At 44.3% G+C, this 16807-nt stretch overlaps 1 protein-coding gene across 1 annotated transcript; it reads left to right on the top strand.

Moving 5' to 3' along the window:
• On the top strand, positions 579-2210 carry LOC110257881 (heat shock transcription factor, Y-linked-like). Its single transcript, XM_021080881.1, has 2 exons — positions 579-1091; positions 1515-2210. Exons 1-2 carry the CDS (start codon positions 579-581, stop codon positions 2208-2210), a joined length of 1209 nt encoding a protein of 402 aa, XP_020936540.1.

Here is a 16807-nt window from a genome sequence, read left to right as displayed (position 1 = left end):
CACGGCAGAGATCAGAACACTTTTGTAACAAGCTAGCCACCAGAGAACACTGGCTATGTTTTTCTGAATATAAATACTGCACAGATTCTAGTTATACACTCTCAAGAGCTGCATAGCTTTTGTTTCACTTTGCCGTTGTTTTTTTTTTTTTTTTTCTTCCATTTACAAGGCCTTACATGACAGGCACAAGTGCATATGTGCACAAGAGAGAACTTGCGTTTACTTCAGGGATGAAATGGATTTATTTATTTATGTGATTTTTTTATTAAAAAGATTCCATTGGAGTGGGGTCTCATTTGCTGATCTCATTTTTTTTTCTCTCTTTGGGTTACTGTTCAAGTACGGAGCTCATATTTTATATTAACTGGGCTAATTTCATAGAGAAGTAAACCCTGACTGAAGGTGATGCTCAGATTGCTAGGAGACTAGAGTCTTGTGATGTCACAGCTACTCAGGCTGGCAACCATTGTGATGGATTGGATAGTTTATCTGTGTAGGCTTACCAAAGCAGCATTTAAAACTGCAGAGTTCCAAAGCCATGCAGGTGAGAAAAGTAGCTGAAGAGAAACAAATCTGAGATGGCACATGCTCCTACAGAAATTCAAGGTGTTTCTCCTAAAGATGAATCAACTGGTTCAGAATCCTCCATTACATCTCCATGGTGTGATAACTCAATCACTGGGGACTTGGACTTGAGGTCTCAGATTGAAGAAAAAGCTTTCCAGGCTTTGTCTGAGGGCTCCCTGATGAAAGAGCCATGCCACACATTGTGTGCCTCTGAACCAGATGGAGATAATGATTTTCCTCCTCTGCCCTTTCCCAGAAAACTTTGGGAAATTGTTGAAAGTGATCGATTTAAGTCCATTTGGTGGGATGAAAATGGAACCTCGATCGTGATTAATGAAGAACGCTTCAAGAAAGAAGTTCTGGAGAGAAAGGGTCCGTTCAGAATATTTGAAACTGAGAGTATGAAAAGCTTAGTTCGACAGCTTAACCTTTATGGATTTACTAAATTGCGAAGGAATTTTCAAAGACCTGCCTCACTAGCCAACATTCTGGCAGAAGATAATGAAGTCTCTGCTTGGAACAAGGTATTATGAAATGTCCAGTTACTATTTACAGAGGGACATCTGCAAATATGTTCATACATATAGGGTCATATTAGACCTTGAAAGTGGGATGAAGTACTGCTACGCTTTTAAATTGAAGGCCACTTGGTCATAAAATATTTGGGGTGATAGAGAAATTTCCTAGCCACCTGGAGCCTTCTCGATGAACCTCACCCAATACAAGCCCCTGAACCTCATACTGTTACTGTAAATGCACCAGGCATTTTTATTTAAGGACCATAATTGCCTGTTCCCACTACATAAATTTTTGAAAATGTTAGTAATAGATGAGTATTATTTCCTGACATTAACTCTGTGTGATGAAACAAGTCAGATTTGTATGGATTCTTTGTCCTCGTATCTTTGTTTAAAAGGTCACTAAATACCTTTCTCTTTTGGTTTTAGCTGCAGTTCTACCATAATCCAAATTTTAAACGAGGCTGTCCCCATCTGTTGGTGAGGATGAAAAGAAGAGTCAGGGTGAAAAATGCTTCTCCAGTATCGGCTTCTCTACTTCAAGGCTGCAGCAAGAAGCGCTCTAGAACAGGGGGTGATGTGGATAACCATAATTCTGATGTGGCTGCAGAAACTCGTGGAGAAGATGCATTTTCAGCCTCTACAAACCTAAATGTGCCTTTAATAAGATGGCCTTCTATGAGCCAGAGAATTTCTAATACAACTACCCCAACTAGAAGTGGTCTTTCTTCTCCATCATCACCATCAGTCAGGCCACCAGGACAAATTGTCATGGCTCAACATGCTATTTTTAGTCAGTTGACCACGTTTCACATGCACTCACAAAGCAGCTACTCTCCAGCAAGTGGCCACATCGTGAATTTCATTACAACTACCACTTCCATTTCTCAGTACCACCTTATTTCTAACTTCCCAAGTGGTTATTTTGGACTGAGGGTGGAGCCTTCTCCTTTGCCAACCAGATACCAGAATATATCACCAACTGAGGGCCCTGTGTCTAACCCCCAAGCAGCAGCCCAACCATGGTTCCTAACGCCAATGGCCACTGACACATCTGCTGCCTCGCTTTCAAGGCCAAATCCTCAGTCCTCCTCCGTATCGGAACATCACCCTAATTACCACTGACCTATCAAAGGACTATAGGTTATGCAGGAGAGTGAAGATGAAAATTTATGCTGGCAAATGTCACCAAATTCCTGCAATTCTCTTATTTCAGCAATAAACTTATATGTTCATCTTCATAGTTTCATCTTCTTTTTTTTCTTATTCACCTGGATCTCTTTCTTTAATTTTTCCGATTCTTTTTTTCTTTTTCTTTTTTTTATTATTTTCCCACTCTACAGCAAGTGGGTCAGGTTTTCCTTACATGTATATATTACAATTACATTTTTTTTTTATTTTGGACACAGTTAAGGGTAAAGGGATGCTGCATTTCTTTGTCTAAAATGATTTTTCCATCATAGCTTGTTTACTGTGTTCTATCACTTTCATACTGTGCCACAAATTGGCCCAGTCCCACACCCACCCACCCAAGACCCTCACCCACACACATACATATCCTTTGTTTCACATTATGCTGCATCAAAAGTGACTACAGATAGATCCCATTGCTATACAGCATGACCTCATTGCATACCCGCTCCACATGCAATAGTTTGCATTTTCAACCCCTGAATCCCAGTCCATCACAATCCTGCACCCTCCCCCTTGGCAACCAAAACCCTGTTGTCCAAATCCATGGGTGTCTTTCCTGTGGAAAGTTTCAGTTGTGCCATATATCACATTCCACACATAAGTGATGTCATATTGTGCTTGCCTTCCTCCTTCTGGCTTACTTAGTAGGAGAGTCTCCAGTTCCAGCCATGCAAATGGCATTATTCTGTTCTTTTCTTATGGCTGAGTGGTGTTGCCTTGTGTATATATACAACATCCCTTAATCCATTCTTTCCAATGGTCATTTAGGTTATTTCCATGTCTTTCCTCTTGTGAATAGTGCTGCATTGGACATATACGCGCACATAAAGTTTTCATGGAATTTTTTTTTCCCCCCAGGTTTATGCCCAAGAGTGGGATTGCTGCGTGACATGCTAGTTCTATATTTAGTTTTCTGAAGTGTTTCCATAGCGGTTGTAACAATTTACACTCCTCCCACAGTGTAAGAGAGTTTTCTTTTCTCCATACCCTCTCTAGCCTTTTCTCATGTGTGGACTTGTTAATGTCGGCCATTCTGTCCAGTGTGAAGTGATTCCTCATAGTAGTGTAGATTTGCATTTCTCTAATAAACAGTGATGTTGAGAATTTCTTTATGTGCTTGTTGGCCCTCTGTATATTCTCTTTGGAGAAATGTCTATGCAGGTCTCTTTCCCATGTTCCCACTGAGTAATTGGCTGTTTTGTTGTTGAGGTGTATAGGTTGGTTGTAGATTTTAGAGATTGAGCCCTTATTAGTTGCATCATCTGAAATAATTGTCTCCCATTGCAGGTTGTCCTTTTGTCGTTTTAATTGTTTTCAATGGCAGATTATTTTGCCGTTTTTTAATATTTGAAATGCTTGATAATTAGAGAGGAGCATTTGACATGTCCCCTAGCTGTAACTGTTTCAAAAAGGAAAATGGAACTAAGGAAATAGAGAATAGCTGCCAAGAGATTTCTGAAATAGTCCAAGTTGTATTGAATGGGGGTCTCAATTATGAGGGTGTGGAAAAAGGGGCAAATAAAAGTCAATTTGGAAAGGGAAAATACATAGTATTTACGTAGTGTTTTCTCAGCTGCATTATAGTCTATCTGTTACTTCAAATGGAACTTGGATATTAGTTGACACGATTGTCTTCATTGCAAAGAAAAAATAAATCAATAAATTCCATTGAGTTCCCATGATGGCAAAGAGGTTAACACACCTAACTAGTGTCCCTGAGGAAGCAGCTTCACCCCCTGCCCTCGCTCTGTGGTTTAAAGCCCCAGAGTTGCCATGAGCTGTGATGTGAGTTAAAGATGTGGCTCAGTCCCAGCATTGCTACGGCAATGTAAGGCAGCAGACAGAGCTCTGCTTTGACCCTGACTGGGATTGCCCATATGCCACAGGGGTGGCCCTCAAAAGACAAAAAAGAAAAAGGTATACAATTACTTAAAAAGTACATTTCACACTCCAAACGATAACATATTTTATCTTATCCAGGAACCATGACCATAATTTACACCATAAGTGCAACAACAATGTCCACATGACATCATCAGAGATTGCATCACTGTCACCACAGGGTGGTAGTTCATCAGTGAAACATCTACAAAAAAAAAGTAGTAGAAAAAAAATGTGGGTGTCATTTTCTCTAAAATCCTCAAACTGATCTAGGTTATTTTTGCCTTTATCTCCACCCCTTTACATGTCCCGATTCACACATAGAGGTTTCTTTCTTGTTTTACACAAAGACAGGCTTAAATACAAATGCTGGCCTTTAACACCAAACCTCAGCCAGGTGAACAGGTCCCTTGAAGATATAGAATCTGTTTGACTTAGCAGCTTCTTATGTTTCTCTTTTACTGTCTATCTGGAGTACATTCAGAAGAATTATTTTCAATCATACCAAGAGTCACCTCAGAGCAATCCTTGGAGTAGAAAGGACCCCACTTTGTCTTAAAAAGCAAGGTGCCATTGTTGCAGAGGGGAAAAGGAGGAGGGGCAGATGCCAAAGGAATCTCCCTGCTCACACGTGCACAGGCTTTCAGAGGGCAGGGTGCACCTGGTGCAGGCCACAGGTGGCAAGAAGCCACTTGCTTGTGCTACAGCAGCCTGGACACTTCTTGTGCTGGCTATAGGTGTCCAGATCCTTCTGGTGGGGGCTAAGGGCATCAAGTGGGTAAGTGAGATGTGGTGCCTCCTGAGTGATCTACAGGCAGTGGGGACAACCCAAAGCAGTCATCTCAGAAACCACAGGGAGTCAAGGCCTGCCACCGGTAGGGGTGTGTGATCAGGTCCAATCTCTGACCACAGTCACCTCAGAGGTCAGAAATCAGAGCGGGCACTACAACTGAGCACCACCCAGTATTGCTGTCAACACCCTGGCCATATAACCGCCCTGCAACTGTCAGTGCCAAATGCTCTGACAGTTGCAGGGAAGAAGCACCCAGAAGGTTGAACAGTGTCCTTTGCCAAGACCCTGTAACTAGGAGCAGTGTTGCACCACCTCCTGTGTGGGCTAAGAGGGACAGGCTGCTTCTTCTAAGGGTCCTCAGTTGGGGGGGCAAAACACCAGAGGTGTGCATGGCCTGCTACCACTAGGGGTCCAGGAACAAGCACCCCTTTTGGCCCTAATCACCACAGAGGGCACCTCAGAAGAGGTCATTGTGACCAAACACTACCTGTTTCTGCTCCAAGTTCTCTGGGAACTCACAAACCATGCCACTGCCACTGCCACTGCCACTGCCACTACCAAATGCTCTGGGCACCTCATGATTCTGCAAAAAGCTCATTATCACGCCCAAGGCCTTGAAACAAGGAGTAGCCTGTGCCACCTCCCTGCATGTACTTGCTGCTGCTAAGACCCCAGGATGAAGGCACTACCAGCCCTACCCACTGCCTCCCTCTCCCTGGAAATACACTCTGCACCCTCAGGATAATGGCCTGCTCACTCCCAAGATTGAGCCAGCAAGAATGCAATCCTCCATGCCCCAAATAAATGGTAACACCCCACAAAATACAAAGGGTTGCCCTTGCCTAGAAGTAACCCTCCAAGACTAGAGTTTGGCTTCCCCAAACTCACAGAAAAAGAAAATCATAGACACGATGAAGAAGCCCAGGAACAATTCCCACGTAAGGTACAGGAGATTTCATGTGAAGCAGAAACAATGCAACAGACCTCTGTAGGCCAAAAGACCCTGAGTTCAAAAGGGGTAGAGTGAATATATACTGAAGGAATGAAGGCTGAATACCAGGGACTTATGAGCACATTACAAACAGTCATGTCGATTACTTTAGAGAGGAATGAGGAAATTTAGGGGAAATAGGGAAAAATTAGAAAAGTCTTTTGCAGATAGCCAAACTGGGCTAAAGGCACTAAAGGGCAGAGTGAAGAGTGCAGAGGAATGAATTAGTGACATGGAAGATAGCATAATGGAAATCACCCAATCAGGACAGCAGGCAGAAAACCACATGAAAACACATGAAAGCAACATAAGAGATCTATGGGGTAGCATAACAGGGGTCATCTATGCATAATAGCAATTCAAGAGGCAGAAGAAAAAGAAAAGTGGATTGGAAATATATTGGAAGAAATTATGTCTCAAAATTTTCCCAAACTAAAGGAAACAGGTATCAAAATGTAATCACAGAAGGCACAAAACAGGCTGAACACAAATATGCCCACACCTAGACCTACTATAATGGAAATGGCCAAAGATAAAGAGAGGATTCTAAAGGCAGCAAGAGAAATACAACACATTAACTATAAGAGAACCCGCAAATCACCTAATTCCTCTAGAGAAACACTACAGGCCTGAAGAAATTGGCAAGCTATATACAAAGTTCCAAAAGGAAAAACTCTGAAGCCTAGAATACTCTTCCCAGCAAGACTATCATTTATTTATTTATTCATTTATGTATGTTTTATTTATTTATTGAGTATCATTTGAACTGGAAAGGGAAACAGAGAATTTCTCCAACAAACAAAAGCTAAACGAGTACACCAATACTAAACCCATTCTAAAAAAATACAGAAATGGCTAAAAGAAGAAGAAGAAGAAGAAGGAGAAGAAGAAGAAGTAGAAAAACTAAGACAGAACATATACAGATTGGAAAGCAGTCACTTAAATAAGCCAGCATACATCCCCAAGACATACAAACAAACAAAAATCAACTCGAAAAGTGATGAGAAACAGAAGGAACAGCAAAAGGACAAACTCGAAGATCTCAAAGAAGAAATTCAAAAGCATAGAGTGTAGGTAAGGAAGTATGAAAATATAGACACCTATTTTTAAATATCGTATTGCAGCCTATATGACTACCAGGCTAAAGCAAGCAGATGTAGGAAGTGGTTAACCTACTTGAAAAACAGGGAAACCACAAATCAAACCAAACATTACATTCATGAAAACTAAAAAGAAATGTATCCAAGCATAAAATAAATGGAAATCATCAAAAAAAAAAAAAAAAGAAAGAGAAAAAAAAAAAAAACAAGGTAATACAACGTATCAACTGAAAAGCAAGGTTTAACATGGGAATAAAAACATGTTTCTCAATAATTACCTTAAGGGTCAATGGACTGAATACTCTGATCAATAGACACAGAGCAGCAGATTGAATCAAAAAGCAAAAACATACAACCTGCTGTCTGCAAGAGACTCCCTTTAGAGCAAAGAACACGTATAGACTGAAAGTGAGAGAATGGGACATCATATTTCAATGGTCAAGACAGGAAAGCAGGAGTTGTGATACGCATAGTAGAAAAAATAGACATTGAAACAAACAAAGGCCATAAAAAAAGATAAAGAAGGACACAATTTTAGAGAGCCCAGATGGTGAGAGAGTAGGGGGATTTGTTCACCTCTCCCACAGATGCAACAAAAAATACACATCTACATGTAAAATGACTCACACAGAACAGCAACTGAACGCGGGCAGAAGAACTGAAACCTCCAAAAATGGGAAGAATCTCTTGACACAACTGCATAAAGCAACAGAAAAGAGGAGAGAGAGAGAAAAGAGGCATCAGGACTGGACTAGCACTCCTGAGAGGGAGCTGTGAAGGAGAAAGGGAACCCACACCCTGGAAACTCACTGAACCTGCGGAAAGATCAGCTGAGTCCAAGGGATCTCCAAGATGCCACGAAAAGTGCATCAGCAGGTCAGAGGACTGAGAGGCAGTGTGAGAGCCACACAGATCATCAGAACCCCAGGCACAGGTCCCAAAGACTGAGACGCTGTGGTGGGGACTGGGTGCAAAGCCCTAGGCTTTGGAGGTGAGTCCCTGGGAGCAGGCTGGTGTTGGTGGTGTGGAGACAGCATAAGAGATGAGGAAGTGGTGCCCCAGGGGTGAAGGGTTGCAAAGTGCTAAGGGCTGGAGACTGGAAAGCCACAAGAGAGGGAACCCAGGAGAAGGTCTGGGCCTGCAGGAGAGACATTGCACCATTGTTGGGGAGGGGAGAGCAGGATGTGTGGGCCACCAGAGAATACTCCTTGCTCCACAGCATTTTCACTTCCACAACAGCTAGTAGAGCACAGAGGGCATTCCCAGCACATCCCCCTCTTCCACCACGGGCATGCCCGGGGAGAAGCCACATTCCTTCTGCAGTAGTCTGGGCCCACTACCCATGGGAAGGCAACCACCTCCTTGGTATTCCACCCGCAGGAAGTGCCCCACTGCCCTGGTGCACCCCAGCAACCTCCTCCCCAAGTCAGGAAGTTCATCACCACAGCAGCAGGAACAGGCCAGCCCTGCCCACCTTGGGAAGGGCTCTGCTGACACAGCGTGAGAGAGCCAGCACCGCCACCCTCGGGAAGCCCCTACTGCTGTTGACCACTAGGGCAAGACGCTCCCGGCCATGGGGAGTGAACGTCCTCCACGGCATGCGCCGGCCAGCCCTCCCCACTCTTGGGAAGCCCTCCACTGCTGGAGAGAACCACAGGCAGCTGCCCCTGGCTGCAGGAAGGGCAGCAACAATGGGACGTACACCACACTAGGAGAGACATTGCACCATTGTTTGGAGTAGTGCACTTCCACCATGACAGGCACTGGCCAGCCCTGCATGCCCTCAGGAAGCCCTCCAAACTTGTGGCACAACCCATCAAGCCCTACCTGGCTTCAAGAAGTGCACTGCCAAGGCAGAACACTCTGGCCAGCCCCACCCAGCCTACGGAAGCTCCCCACCAGAGCAGCACAACCCAGCCACACTGACTGCCCACAGGAAGCACCTAGCCATGGCGGTGGGACCCGGCCAGCCATGCATGCCCACAGGAAGAGCCCAACCACCACCATGTGCCCTGGACTGTGCCAAACTACACTTTGGCTTCCCCAAATTCACAGTAAAAGGAAAACACAAGCAAGATGAGGAAGCTCAGCAAACATTCCCAGTTTATGCAACAGGAGAATTCACCTAAAACCTTCAACACTCAAACAGTCTGACAGACTTTGAGTTCAAACGACACAGAGTGACAATACTAAAGATATTCAGAGAAGATAAGCACTGTAACACAGACTCCCTCAGAAAAGAAATAGAAAACATAAGGAGGAGCCAAGAAAATCTAGAGAATTCATTTACAGACCAACAATGTGAGCTAAGGGCAGTAAGGGCTGGAAGGAATAATGCAGGGGAACGTATCAGTGATGTGGAAGATAGAAGAAAGCAAATCACCCAAACAGGACAGCAGACAGAAAACCAAATGAAAAAACCCTGAAAGCAATATAAGAGACCTATGGGATAACATAAAGTGGGCCAATCTGTGCATAGTAGGAATTCCAGAAGGAGAAGTAAAAGAAAAGATTATTGAAAACGTATTGGAAGAACTTATGTCTGGAATTATGCCCAGCCATGCGAAGTGCCCCACTGCCCTGACATGCCCTGGGAAACTCCTCACCACATTGGGAAATGCACCACGACCACAGTGGAAACTGGCCAGCCCTGCCTACCCTTGGGAGGTGCCCTGCCGCCATGGGGCAACTCGGCCAGCCCTGTCCACCCTTGGGAAGTGCTCCACTGCTACAGGTTGCCCCAGAAAGCCCCAGCTAGCCATGGGAAATGCACCTCCACCTCCGTGGGCACCTGCCAGCCCCACCCACACTGGGGAAGCTCTCTCCACTGCAGAGCGAGCTGGCCAGCACTGCCCACACTCAGGAAGCATCCCACTGCCATGGAGCACCAGGGAAAGCCCCGCCCATGTGCAGGGAGGGCAACTCCAAAGTGGGAAGCCTTGGGCAGGCCCACCAGCCAATGGGAAGAACCCACCTTCCATGGGGCAACCAGGCCAGGGCTGCCCCCCTTTGGGAAGTGCTCTGCTGAATGGCATGCCCCAGCAATCCCCAGGCACATGTGGGAAGTTCACCTCCACCATGGTGCACTCCTGACAGGCCCGTCCACCCTCAGGAAGGGCCCTCTTCCATGAAGTGAACTGCCTAGTTCTGCCCACCTTCAGGAAGCAACTTTCTGCCACAGAGCAAGGAGGCCAGGCCCACCCACCCTTGGCAACTGATGAGCTGAACACACTGAAAAGCACCGCATGCCCGCAGGAGGCACTCTGCTGCCACTGAGCACAAGGGAAAGCCCTGCCCAACTGCAGGGCTGTGCCTCCACCACATCCCATACCATTGAGCCCCACCTGACCTCAGGAATGGCCCCACCACTGCAGAGCTCCCCAGCAAGCACAACCTGGCTGCAAGAAGTGAATGACCACAATGGTGCACTATGCCCAACCATGCCTGGCCATGGGAAGAACCTAGGCTCAGCAGTGTGACCCAGCAAAACATGCATGCCCTGCTGAAGTGGTCCACCACCAGGTGCAGCCTCAACTGTGCCAAACTACACTCTGGCTTCCCCAAATTCACAGAAAATGGAAAACACAAGCAAGATGAAGAAGCTCAGAAAACATTCCCAGTTTACACACTGGGAGAATTCACCTAAAATCTTCAACACTGAAGCAGTCTGACAAACTTGGAGTTCAGAAGGGAGACAGTGAAAATACTGAAGGAATGAAGACAAGATATGAACAGGAATGCAGACGCCCTCAGAAAGGAACGAGAGAACATAAGGAGGAGCCAAGCAAATCCAAAAAATTCATTTGCAGAGATACAAACGGAGCTAAGGGCAGTGAGGACCAGAATGAATAACGCAGAGGAATGAATTAGGGATGTGGAAGATAGAACAATGGCAATCAGCCAAACAGGAGACCAGAAGGAAAACCAAATGGAAAAAGATGAAAGCCATATGAGACTTACGGTATAATAGAAAGTGGGCCAATCTTTGCGTAGTAGGAATTCCAGAAGGAGAAGAACAACAAGAGGGGGTGGAAAATATAGTTCAAAAAATTACCCCTGGAAGCTTTCCAAATCTAAATGATTCTGACTTCAAGATACAAGAAGCACAGAAGGCCCCAACAACTTGAACCCAAATACAACCACGCCAAGACATATAATAACAATGGCAAAAATTAAAGATAAAGAGAGGATTCTAAAGGCAGAGAGAGAAAAGCAAAATGTCAATTAAAAGGGAAGCCCCATAAGGCTATCAGCTGATTTCTTCACAGAAACTCTACAGGCCAGGAGGGAATGGCAAGAGATATTTAAAGGACTGAAAGGAAAAAAAAAAATGCAACGTGGAATACTCTATCCAGGAAGAATAGCATTTAAAATAGAAGGGGAAGGAGGGAGGACAGATGGCGGAGGAGTAGGGGGACACGCTCGCCCTCTCCCACAAACACAACAAAAGAAGCACATCTACAGAATAAATGACTCGCACAGAACAGCAACCAATCGCTGGCAGAGGAACCTATACTCCAATAAAGGCAAGAAGTTCGTGATATTACTGGGCAGAGCGGAAAATTGGAGAGTGAGAGAAGGTGAATTCGAATGGGACGGGCGCTCCCGAAAGGGCACTATGGAGGAGAAAGTGTTCCCGCACCCTGGAAAGTCACCTACTGGGGGAAAGATCAATCAAACCGGAGAAATCTCCAGATGCAGAGAAGAGTGTAGCAGTAAGTTGGAGTACGGAAAAGCCGATCAAGAACCCAACGGACCATCTGAACTATGGGCACAGTTACCGAAAATTAAGATGCCTGGGTTGGGGCTGGGCACCGAGACCTCAGCCCCGGAGGTTAGTCCCCATGCTGGGGGGGCAGGGCGGAGCGGAAACTGCTTGGGAGGTCTAGAAACCATTTGATGGGGCAGAAACTGCCTGGGAGACTAGAAAACAAAGCTGTTGCAGAGGAAGGGAACAATACTCTAGGGACAGGGAAGTGGAAAGCCACATCAGAGGGAACCTGGGAGAAGAGCCTGGTCTGCGCCCCTGCTAGGGAGGGGAGAGAATAGGGGTGGGTCCCCATAGAATAACCCCCATGCCACAGCAAGCTTACAGGCCTGCTAGCTAGCAGAAAGCTGTGCTTCCCAGTGAATCCCCTCCCCCGACCCCCACCACCCCCTAGGCTCTCGCCTAACCTGGGGCTGCCTGCCATGCAGGGGTGCTGGCCTCAACAATTGCCTGAAGCCTACAACCACAGGGGCTGTCCCTGCACAGGCCTGCTTGCCCTTTGGAGGGGCTACACTTCCACAGAGAAGCACCAAACACCACCAGCCCCTGAGAAAAAGCCTGCAGCCCAGAAAAGCTAGAACAAGCCTAGCCAGGCTGTGAATAGATCTGCCTAATTCTCAGATGGTTTTTCTGAGTCAGGCTACCCTGGAGAGGAGCCTCTTGGGTCTCCAATGGCACTGCTACCCGCCCAAGCCCCAAGGGGGTGCTGAGACATAGCGGAACAGCTGCATAGGACTGCCAGCTCCAGGCAGGACTCCCTGCAGCCCCGAAAAGCTGCAACAAGCCTGGCCGAGTCAGGAAAAGATCTCAGACAGTCTTTCTGAGTCGGGCTGCCCCGGGGAGGAGCCTCTTGGGTCTCCAATGGCCCTGCTACATGCCCAAGCCCCCAGGGGGTGCTGAGACCTAGTGGACCAGCAGCAAAGGACTGCCAGCTTCAGGCAGGACCCCCCTGCAGCCCAGAAAATCTGCAACAAGCCTGGCTGAGTTGGGAAAAGGTCTCAGACGGTTTTTTTGAGTTGGGCTGCCCTGGGGAGGAGCCTCTTGGGTTTCCAGTGGCCCTGCCACCCGACAAAGCCTCAAGGGGGTGCCCCACTCCTGCAGAATAGATGCACAGCACCACCAACCCCCTGGAAGAGCCCCTGCAGCCCAGAAAATCTGCAACAAGCTCAGCCAGATTGTGAAAAGATCCACCTACATTCTCAGGCTGTCCCTCTGAGTTGGGCTGCCCTAGGCGAGAGTCTCTTAGGTTCTCAGTGACCCAGATAGCTTCTCCAGCCCCCAGGAGGTGCTGCACTCCTGAGGAACAGCTGCCCAACACCGCCAACCCCCTGCAAGAACCCCACAGCCTAAAAACACCAGAGCAAGCTCTGCATGACCAAGTGAAATCTGCTACCATCCTGATGTGGATCTCCCAGTCCTGTCTGCCCTCAGGAAGTCCTCCTTTGCTTCAAAGAAACACTGTTAGCCTCATTAACACTCTAGAAAAGCCCCACTGCCTCAGAAAAGATTGACCAAAAACGCCAGCCCTCAGGAAATATTCCACAGCAGTGACAAGGCAAACACTGTCCGATCAGGAGAATACAACTCCCTCAGGAGAAAGAAAACAACAAAGCAAGATGAAGAAGCTGAAAAACCACCCCAAGTCAAACCAACAGGAGAACTCACCTAAAACAGTCAACAATGAAACAGATCTCTGCAGTCAGACAGACATGGAGTTCAAAAGAGAAATAGTGAAAATACTAAAGGAATTAAGAGAAGATATGAACTGTAATGCAGATACCCTCAGAAAGGAGCTAGAAAATATAAGGAGGAGCCAAGAAAAACTAGAACATTCATTTGCAGAGATGCAAACTGAACTAGGGGCAGGAAAAACCAGAAGGAATAATGCAAAAGAACGAATCAGTGATATGGAAGATAGAATAGTGGAAATCACTCAATCTGGTCAACAGACAGAAAACCGAATCAAAAAACTGGAAAGCAATATAAGAGATCTATGGGATAATATAAAGCGGGCCAATCTACACATAATAGGAATTCCAGAAGGAGTAGAAAAAGATAAGGGTGTGGAAAATATATTTGAAGAAATTATCGCTGGAAACTTCCCAAATCTAAAGGATTCTGGATTCAAGATGCAAGAAGCACAGAGGCCCCAAACAAACTGAACCCAAACAGACCCACACCAAGACACATCATAATAAAAATGGCAAAAGTTAGTGATAAAGAGAGGATCCTAAAGGCAGCAAGAGAAAAACAGAATGTTACCTACAAGGGAACCCCCATAAGAATATCAGCTGATTTCTCTACAGAAACACTACAGGCCAGGAGGGAATGGCAAGAGATATTTAAAGTGCTCAAAGGAAAAAATATGCAACCTAGAATACTCTATCCAGCAAGAATATCATTTAAAATAGAAGGGGAAATAAAATTTTTTTCCAGCAAACAAAAACGTAAAGAATACAGCAACACAAAACCCAGGTGAAAGGAAATATTGAAAGGGCTTCTCTAAACCAAAAAGAAAGGAAGGAAAGGGAAGAAAAAAGAAAAGAAAAGAAAAAAAAAAGAAGAAGAAGAAGAGGAAGAACTAGGGCTGAGGAAACCGCAATCAGAGAGCAGTCACTCAAATAAGCCAGCATACAGATTTAATCATGAACATGCTTCAAACAAAATAAAATTAAAAAGAAAAAAATAAGAAAGAGTCGTCAAAACCATAAAATGTGGGCAAGGGATGTTAGGAAATAAATAACCCTTATTGTTTGTTTGTATGTTTCTCTTCTTAATTTTAATATAGTAATGAAGTGTTTGATCTAACAGGACCATCAGGCTAAAACACACAATTATGGTAAGGGGTTAGCATACTTAAAAAACAGGGCAACCACAAGCCAAAACCAAATATTGCATTTGCAAAACATGAAAAAAAAATACACTCAAGCAGATAACAACAGGAGATCATCCAACCAAAAAAAAAAAAAAAACAAAAAAAACAAAAAAAAAAAAAAGAAAGGAAGAATGGAGAACCATAGAATCAACTGGAACACGAGGTTCAAATGGCAATAAATAATCATCTATCAATTATCACCTTAAATGTCAATGGACTGAATGCCCCAATCAAAAGACACAGAGGGGCTGAGTGGATAAAAAGGCAAAAACCTTCAATATGCTGCCTACAAGGAACTCACTTCAGGACAAAGGATACATGTAGATTGAAAGTGAAGAGATGGGAAAAAATATTTCATGCCAACAGATCTGACAGGAAAGTAGGTGTTGCAACACTCATATCAGACAAAATAGACTTTAAAACAAAAGACATAAAGAAAGACAAAGAAGGACACTATTTAATGATTAAGGGATCCATCCAAGGAGAGGATGTTACTACCATCAACATATATGTCCCAAATATAGGAGCACCCAGATACATACAGTAAATATTAACAGACATAAAGGGAGATATTGATGAGAATACAATCATAGTAGGAGACCTTAATACCCCCCTCACATCAATGGACAGATCCTCTAGACAGAAAACCAATAAAGCAACAGAGATCTTAAAGGAAACAATGGAAAAGGTAGACTTCATTGATATCTTCAGGACACTACATCCAAAAAAAGCAGAATACACATTCTTCTCAAATGCTCATGGAACATTCTCAAGAATCGACCACATATTGGGACACAAAGCGAATCTCAATAAATTTAGGAGTGTAGAAAGTATCTCAAGTATCTTCTCTGACCACAATGCCATGAAATTAGAAATCAACCATTGGAAAAGCAAAGAGAAAAAACCTACTCCATGGAGACTAAACAACATGCTACTAAAAAACCAATGGGTCAATGAGGAAATCAAGAAGGAAATTAAAAATTACCTTGAAACAAATGATAATGAAGACACAACCTCTCCAAATCGATGGGATGCTGCGAAAGCAGTGCTCAGAGGGAAATGTATAGCAATACAGGCCTTTCTCAAAAAAGAAGAAAGATCCCAAATTGACAACTTAACCCTCCACCTAAACGAATGAGAAAAAGAAGAACAAAAAAGTCCTAAAGTCAGCAGAAGGAAGGAAATTATAAAGATCAAAGAAGAAATCAATAAAATAGAGACTCAAAAAACAATAGAGAAAATTAATAAAACCAAGAGCTGGTTCTTTGAATAGGTGAACAAAATTGATCAACCCCTGGCCAGACTCACTAAAAAGAGGAGAGAAAGAACCCAAATCACCAAAATCATAAATGAAAAAGGAGAAATCACAACGGATACAGCAGAAATACAAAAAACCATAAGAGAATACTATGAACAACTATACGGCAACAAGTATGACAACCTGGAAGAAATGGACCATTTTCTAGAATCTTACAGCCTGCCAAAACTGAAGCAAGCAGAAACAGACCAACTGAACAGACCAATCACTAGAAATGAAATTGAAGAGGTCATGAAATCACTCCCTACAAATAAAAGTCCATGACCAGATGGCTTCACAGGTGAATTTTATCAAACATATAAAGAGGAACTGGTGCCCATCCTCCTTAAACTCTTTCAAAAGGTTGAAGAAGAAGGAATACTCCCATAGACTTTCTATGAGGCCACCATCACCCTCATTCCAAAACCAGACAGAGATACCACCAAAAAAGAAAACTATCGCCCAATATCATTGATGAATATAGATGCAAATCCTCAACAAATCTTAGCCAACCGAATCCAACAACATACCAAAAAAATTATACAGCATGACCAGGTTGGGTTCATCCCAGGTTCACAAGGATGGTTCAACATACGCAAATCAATCAGCATCATACACCACATTAACAAAAAAAGTCAAAAATCATATGAATCAACGTTCATATGATAACATTTGATAAAGTTCATCATCCATTCATGATCAAGAACCTCGCAAAAGTGGTATAGAGGGAACATTCCTGAATATAATCAAAGCCATTTATGATAAACCCACAGCAAATATAATCCTCAATGGGGAAAAACTGAAAGCCTTCTCACTCCAATCT

This window comes from Sus scrofa, chromosome Y (assembly GCF_000003025.6).
Source record: "Sus scrofa isolate TJ Tabasco breed Duroc chromosome Y, Sscrofa11.1, whole genome shotgun sequence".
NCBI lineage: Eukaryota > Metazoa > Chordata > Mammalia > Artiodactyla > Suidae > Sus > Sus scrofa.
This window is presented reverse-complemented; position numbering and strand designations above follow the sequence as displayed.

What these genes read in the sequence shown, in the direction of transcription:
- LOC110257881 (XM_021080881.1), top strand. Translation starts at nt 579, where the DNA reads ATGGCACATGCTCCTACAGAAATTCAAGGTGTTTCTCCTAAAGATGAA. An exon ending in AAGTCTCTGCTTGGAACAAG is followed by an intron (nt 1,092 to 1,514) that starts GTATTATGAAAT and finishes TTTTGGTTTTAG; the next exon opens with CTGCAGTTCTACCATAATCC.